This window comes from Hibiscus syriacus, unplaced genomic scaffold (genome assembly GCF_006381635.1).
Source record: "Hibiscus syriacus cultivar Baekdansim isolate YM2019G1 unplaced genomic scaffold, ASM638163v2 tig00117034_pilon, whole genome shotgun sequence".
NCBI lineage: Eukaryota > Viridiplantae > Streptophyta > Magnoliopsida > Malvales > Malvaceae > Hibiscus > Hibiscus syriacus.
In genome coordinates this window covers 14539460-14547916 of record NW_024063533.1, presented here as the reverse complement: position 1 = coordinate 14547916, position 8457 = coordinate 14539460, and the positions used below count along the sequence as shown (strand labels likewise).

Here is an 8457-nt window from a genome sequence, read left to right as displayed (position 1 = left end):
CTTTAGCGGCGTTTGTAGAAAAGCGTCGCTAAAGGCTCGTACTTTAGTGGCGTTTTAAGCACAAACGACGTTAAATATGTAGTATTTACTATGTTTTTTCCTATACATCGGTTCATATTTAATCCTCCTCCCTCAATGCAATTATCGCATTTGCCAAAAAAAACTCCCCCCAAATCTCACATCTTATCATTTTCAAAACCTACCCATTTCTCTTTAGTCTTTACTCTTACCGATTTTGTCTTTTGCCTCTCTCTCTCTCTCTCAACAATGGCACTGACACTACTTCTCCCCGTGAGAAAAATGACTATATGGTAAAACTCTCCAAGCAAGCAGAACGCTACGAGGAAATGGTCGAGTTCATGGAGAAAGTCTCTGCTTCTGCCGATAACGAGGAGTTCACCGTCGAGGAACAAAACCTCATCTCCAACGCTTATAAGAACATCATTGGTGCTTGCCGTGCTTCCTGGCGCATCATCTCCTCCATCGAGTTGGCTCCTATTGGAGCAGAGAAAGCTGTGGAGGAAGGCTTGGTTTCTGAAGAAGGTTAGTCTAGCTCTATCTACATTGGCATGTTTTGGTTCCTGAATAGAAGTTATTTTACACTAAAACTGTTTCAATTGCAAGATTATTTTCTTATCGAATTGAATTTGTGGAATTTCCCCCAAAGAAGTTGTCAAATTTCTTTCTTCAAGTTTTGAAATCCAAAACCACATATGTTAGAAAAAAGAAAGAAAGGGAGAAATGTAATTTTACCTTATTTTTATATTTAGTTTAACACATAAACATAATTAAAAAGAAAATTGTTTCAACCATTTTAATTTTGATTTATTGTTTTGATTTTCATATGTCAAACTGAAGACTCCATCGCATGCCGCTCTGTTCGCTCCATTTTTGTTTCTTTCTTAAATCTATAATTTGATTACAAATAAGAAATAAGGTAGTCATTTCGTCATCCTTCACCTTTATTCAATTTTCTTTTTATGTTTTATTCTAAATTCAACTTTTCTGATCTGAATTAGCTCCTTTGTTCTTAGTTCCTTTCTAGGTATTTCAGGTTTTCCTTTGTTCACTTTTGGTTTCATCCTTCAGTTTTGATTTACTTCGCAATCTAGTTTTTTGTGTTGCTTTTGAGTAAGTTTGCTTTCAACCTAACCAAGGGTAAAGGCAAAATACCAGAGCAATCAACCTTATGTTTTGGATACATAGCAAGGAAAGTTAGGTGAGTACATTCATTGTATAGATCAATACAATTACAATGTTTAAATTGTAAAGTATGTTTTACAATATTTACTAAGTTTTATTTAAGGTATGGAAAGAGTTTTATTCAAAAGTTTTAGAGTATGAAATGCTCTAAAACTAATGAATAAAAGAATAATGCATATGGGTGCATTAGTGGCATGAAAGGATGCCTTAGCTGATATGTATATGGGTACATTATTGACATAACAGAATAATGCACATGGGTGCATTATTGGTATAAAAGGATGCCAGATTTGAAATGCATATTGGTTCATTTTCAACAGAAAAGTATACTAGAGTTGAAATGCACATGGGTGCATTATCAACAGGAAAATATGCTAGAGTTGAAATGTACATGGGTACATTATCAACAGAAAAATATACTATGGTTGAGATGTATATGGGTACATTATCAACATAAAAGTATATTATAGTTGAAATGCATATGGGTGTATTATCAACAGAAAAGATGTTAGAGTTTAAAAGGCATAATGATGTATTATAAACATAAATGGAGGTTACAAACGACAAGAAAGAATCATGGCAAAAATTTCAATATATTAAGTGTACGAATTTTCATATAAGAAATATATGTGTATAAATATAAGAATTTCATAATAAGAAAAATGGATCTTTATATTGGTAATGGTTATACCAACCACATATATTATAGAATGGTTGGGGAATAACAGTATAAACTCTATATGTACATCTTAATAAATAAACTGAAAATAAGAAGCTGGTAAATTACCATGTTAGCACTAAGGGTTTGAATGTATAAGTTTATAATAAATTAAAATAGAGTTAATTGATAGTAAAAGTAAGTATTAGAATAGAAACTATTCCAAATAAAAGATGTAATGGTTTGACTGTGAAATTGGCAAAAAGGTGTCAATTATGCTAGATAGATGAACGATTAAATACTGTTGTGTAAAAGGATAATGGGCTAACTGTGCAATTGGCAAAAAAGGGTCAATTATGCCAGTTAGAGGAAGGGGTAAAAAAATTGAGTAAGAGAATAAAAGAATTTTATTGTATTGTGGTATTAATGGTGCATAATTGATATGAAGGGATGATATATATATATATAATGTACAACAATGCATAATTAGTATGAATGAATGTTATAAAGGAAAACGCAAACAGAACATAGAAGGCATGAAAGGATGCCATAAATGAAATGTATAATAGTGTATAAAAGCATGAAATAATGCCATAATGGAAATGGTATAATGGTGTATTATAAACATGTTGGGATGCTATCAATGAAAATAAAGGTTTATGACAAAAGAGATAAATGATTGAAGAAAAATATAGAGAAAGATAGGTATGCTAGGCATACTAAAATACTTAAGATAATTGTGAATGAAATATAGTTTAAATCTGGAGAATAGTTGAATCCTTAAGGAATATATGAGTTAGTACAAAATAAATAAAAATAATATACTTATATATATACAAAAAGGTTACTTTATAATATTATGTCTCACTAAGTAAATACTTAATGTGTGTTGTTTCCTTGCGTAGGTAAAAAAATGAAGATAAATTGAGTAAGGAGTGCAACAGTATCACTGGGTATCACGAGTTTGAGTTGACTCTGATCAGTAAGGGTAGGACAATCTTATTCCGTTTAAGAACTTAGTTGGCATGTAATTAAACTATGGTAAACATTTTGTAATGAAATCAAGTGAATATTTTAGTATTTTACTTTCACAAAATATCCTATTTTATGGTTAATCAAATTGAAACAAAAATTTACCGGTTTTCAAATGACAAACAATATTTTTAAAGTGATGTGACATCCCTATCTCGTGTACGGAAGGGTATACGGGATATACGTGTTACAACTTGGGTCTTATTTGCCATGTCAAGGCCCCTGTTTATCCCCCACTAGAAAGTAGTTTGCATCCAACCCTAGCATATGTCATGAGCCCCTCAACTGAAACTGTTATCTATAATCAACCGCAGATGATGATTGATGAATTCCCACTATGGCATTTGCAAGTTCGGGCCAACCTGTAAATTTGACTATTTGATGCAGGCAGCTCCTCCAACAACAGATTCTGAATTGGACCAGCCTCCATCCTTCGACCATTATGCACCATTAGAGCAAACTAGAATTACCGAAAGTAATGGTATTGAAAGTTAATTTTTCAGGAAACCGACATCCTAGAGATCTCAACATAAGTAAGGATTCTAAATTTTCTTTTTCTTTTTGAAACTTAGAAGACTATGCATAACTTTTATTCAATCGTTCCATCGCCACAAGCATTTTTAGGGGATGCCATTATATATTACACACACACATATATATTTGATGGGTTGTATTGAAATCAGGATATGTAAATTTTAAAATGGACCATCTGGGCATTTAATTTGACCTATTGAGCATTTCTCAAATAATGGTTTAGAGCCTGGATGTTTATATCATTCCATTTCTCAAATACCTTGTTTTACTTAGAGTTGAGACAATATTCACTGGTTGAAATGCTTCTAATATTTGGATTAAGATTTGCAATCTGATTATTGATCCTCATTCTTTTAGGTTTTACTGATGAATAGAAATATGTATATGTGAGAAATTGCAGCTACTGTTACTGCTACTGAAATTGAGCAAGAGTTCAATAATTTCGGAAGAATCAAGCTTGATGGTGTGTTTATCCGAAACCTCTAGACAATTTATTTTTATTCTCTTCTTATTATACTTCGTATATAACTTCAAATAAACTAAATTTGTATTAGTTGCATGCAGGATGTTGTTGGTTTTTGTTATGCTTTTGTGGAGTTTGAAGACATTTTTGTTGTTCAAAATGCAATCAAGGTATGAATTTTCATTGTTGTTTGTCCTTTCACCCCGACGAATATGTTGGACTGCAACTAGTAGCTTAGTTACTTTCTATTTCATTTTAGAATTTTAAAAGATCAACATTTTCTCATTTTCCTTTCTAAGCTCCTATCTGAATTATTTTCATTATATGTTTGAATTACTTGTTCAGCTTGTGTTTGTCTGTAACATTGAGTTTTCTGTAAAAGGATCTTTGATTTGTCTTTTAACATTGTACCATTTTGATTTCATTCTAGTTTTTTCCTTCATGGTTGTATATTATATTGGATCAAATTATAGTTTTTATTGTATGTGGAAGGTCGTTATCTGTTTCAAGTGAAGCACTAAAGCGCGCAAGGAGTCTTCTTGGTGAACTGGAGCTAGGGGATTTATTTGGTGAAATGTATGAAGAGCTTCTCTATATACAGTTCACATTGAGGAAAAACTTAACGATGTTTCATCAAACAAGGAAAACTATTTTTTTTACTTCCTTTCCCCACGAAGGAGCAATGAAGACTAAATTCTAGTGAACAATATTTTTTTTAATTTAAAGTGAAAGAACCTAGACTAAATTCTAGAGAACAATGTCAAACTACAGTACATTTAATTTTAATATTTATAAATTTTAATTTCTTTTGTTGTTAATTATTTTTCTACATAACTTGTGTTGTTAATTAGACATAGCTACATGATATTAAATTTAGGTGATGTAGAGCAGAAATGAAATATGCAAAATCAATTAATCTTAGTAAAAGAAAGGTAATTAGTGGCGTTTGTATAAAAAAATACCGCTATAGATCTGACATTTTGCGCCGTTTGTTCCAAAAACGCCGCTATAGATCTGACACTTTTCGACATTTGTTCCAAAAATGCCGCTATAAATCTGATCTCTTGCGATGTTTGTTTCAAAAACGCTGTTATAGATCTGACCTTTGCGACGTTTGTTCCAAAAACATTGCTATATTTCTTGACGTTTTGCGGCGTTTGTTCCAAAAAATGCCGCTATAGATATCAACCTTTTGCGGCGTTTATTCCAAAAATGCCGCTATAGATATAAACCTTTTACGGCATTTGTTCCAAAAACGCCGCTATAAATCTTGACCTATTGCGGCATTTTTTGTTCTCAAACGCCGCTATAGGACTAAAAAATGCCGCTAAAACTCTGTTTTGTTGAAGTGAGACAACATTTATTTCTTTTGTTATTCATATTTTCCCTTGATTTTATTTTTAATTCTCTGGTTTATTTAATCGAAGACACCATGAGCAAAATTATTTGGCGAGGGTTTTTGATTTTTTATGATTTGTTAAACGGCTGATTTTTTCATGGAATTTTATTTATTTCGAATGTTTATTCAGTAATCACTTTTGAATCATGTTGAGTAGTTTATAAATAAATGCTTGACTTTTATTTATTAACTTAAGATTCGAAAGACATAATTTCACGAAATATATTGTTGAATACCAGTGTTCATTATACAAAATTTAATGAAGGGTCTCCTACCTTATGTTTTCGAGCAAAAATCCAATTATAATAAGAAAAATATGCAACAGAAGTTTAAAATTTCATCATGCATAAAATATAAATTAAAGTGAAGAAAATTATGAAATGACCTTAATCGTTGGTTCAACAATCCCTCTATAATGTCTTCATTTTTCTTTTGATCTCCAAAGGTATTGTCTTTCAGAAAGATGGCCACCCTCTTCAAATCCACACACGAACAAATCAAGAACATTTACTAGAATGTTGGTTCCTCTCAATTTTCTCAAAACAATATTTTGGGGTTTAATTTTTTTGTAGCTAAAAAGGATTGAACTTTTACCCTACGCATATATTACACATATATATTATTTCATTATGGTTAAATTAATCTTTCGTTTTTAATAATTAATTAATTAATTAATTATAATTAATTTAAAACTCCTTTTAAATTAAATATCAATTTAATTATTGCTTATCTTAAACTATTTTTAAAATAAATAGCAATTTAAATTGTATCTCTTATATGATAAGGAATTAAAATTTAACTAAATCTTAATTAAAGATTATTTGTTTAATATTATTTCTGAATCAAATAAAAAAATAATAATATATAAAATATCCTATTAAAAGATTACAAATTAAGCTTCTTTAAATTAAATTTGGATAATAAATAATCTTTTAAAATATTACTTAAAATAATCTCATTATTATAAATTATTATTGAAATAAATAATTGTAAATCATTCTTATTTATTCTTAGTGTGCGACCCTATAGGTTCAATTATCGTTGATAATAGATAAAATCACATTTGATCATACAAGTCATAAGTGGTCTCTAGCAAGAAATTATGACTACTCAAGTTAAATAAAAAGATCACGATTCAAGATAACCTTAATGCAGCTCATGCCATAATCATTCTATCTCAAGATATCTTGATAGAATATAAGACATGAAAAATGTCAACCTTATATCGCTTTATATTCATCTTTTCGATGCCCAATTGAACTGACTAAACCAATGTATTGATCTCTATCAATTTATTTAAGAACGATCATGCATTTTTCAGTCTTAATCATCGAGGGGACCAGAAATATCTCTCTTATGATAGGAGGGATAAATGTCATTATAATCATTCACATCTCACTACATGATTCTTGTCATTTTCAAGCAAGACCTTTATAATTTTCTGATTAAAGACAACGTTTGACTATGTCAAACTTAATAATCATCATATCGAGAACCGTAGTAATTTCATGTCTAAGGATTTAATGCCTGTTGCATGTTGTGATGTACTATAATTGATATGCAAACTGTGCAAGTATACATTCGAACTAGTAATAAAGTGATGAGCGAGTATTGTTCCACATATATTGGAGGTCATTTAAGTGAAGATTATGCACACAAAATATAGACAAAAGATATTGTTTAATGAAGAGGTATGAGCGAATAAAGAAATGGTGTAGCAAAAAGTGTAATTAAAACTATAAATTCAAGAAAAGATAAAGAAGTGTCCTCACATGTGTCATTTCTTCACTAAGAATAAAAAGGTTGGGTCTATTGAGGAATCATATGATTTGTTTTTATCAATGAAAAATATTAATAATATGCTTGGTAGAGTTTACTAAAGTGACTCTAAACTATATCTAGCTAGAAATTGGTAATTAAAATTCTAAAACAATACCTCTCAGCGTAAACCCTACTAGATTACTACCCCTTAAGATCTACTCCTTTTAGTCGTTGAAACTCTCTCCTTATCTATAAGGTGAGTTAGAGCTTACCTCTTAGTACAACCCCATTATCCATTTAGATCTTAGACCCAACTCTCTTGATTTTTAGGTATCAAATAAAGGAAAAGACTATCTCTCTAAAGCTCTTACAAACTCACACAATAAGCACAATGAACAAAACATGTATAAATAGAATAATGTCATAACATTCAATCCAACAAAACATATTCATCCATCAATAAACCCAAGACAAAATAATTATTTCATGGATGGGTAAAGTTCAACAAATATCATCCGATCATTATAACATATTTCAAAAAATATTGAATAAAGTAAAAAACACTAAGGAGAAGGAAACTCCCAAAGCTGTTGTTGGACTGCTGTAAACTACACAAGCGTTGCTATTTCTCACAAAGGCCAACAAGCTAGTGCCTTTGAAGCTCCCAATAATGGAGGACACGCGAAATGAAGAAAGATAATGGGGACCACCTCCCATTTTTCTATCTTTCTTAGCTCAGTCGAATCTCCCTTAAATGAGGGTGTCTTGTTTTATTTATAGTGGAGGTTCCTAGAGTCTTGTTCCCTTCATTCTTTTGGTGTCCTAGATAAAAAATTCCCTACATGTGGAGCACAACATTCTTATGCGTGTTGGGGGCTGAAAATATCTTCAGTTTTTGTTTTCTAGTGCACCCATAAATGCTATCTAAAATTATGCATCAAAATTCCTTTTCCAAGTATCGTACTTACTTATCCTACAAATCATCACACCAAACAAACCTTCTCCAGAGTAGCACCGAAAGCACAAATAAATAAACTGAAGCATGCAATCATCACCATATGCAATAAAATGAACTGTATGCAACTATATGTGATTAAATGGGATTGAAAACTAACAAAAACTTATGTAGAAAGAGCATAAAATGTATTATTTTTACAAGGTTAACATACCCCCAAACTTAAGCTATTAGTTGTCCTCAAGTAATGAATAGTATTGAACAAAAGGAATGCTATGGAAGAGCTCAATTCAAAGAAATGTCATGGAAAAATTTTAGTCCTCAGAACATGTATATGCTTCAACATGCTAGAAAAATTGAGACATTTAGAAGTTTTCTCTAAGACTAAGTCCCCTATATGTGTGCACATAATTGCATCCAATCTATGCTTAACAAATTTAGAAATTTTCTAA

General features: G+C 30.8%; 1 protein-coding gene across 1 annotated transcript; it reads left to right on the top strand.

The window, feature by feature from the left end:
* Nucleotides 1-308: 308 nt before the first annotated feature.
* LOC120196573 (14-3-3-like protein) lies at nucleotides 309-3913 on the top strand. The gene is made up of 2 exons (XM_039198350.1): nucleotides 309-543; nucleotides 3828-3913. Exons 1-2 carry the CDS (start codon nucleotides 309-311, stop codon nucleotides 3911-3913), a joined length of 321 nt encoding a protein of 106 aa, XP_039054281.1.
* Nucleotides 3914-8457: the final 4544 nt, after the last annotated feature.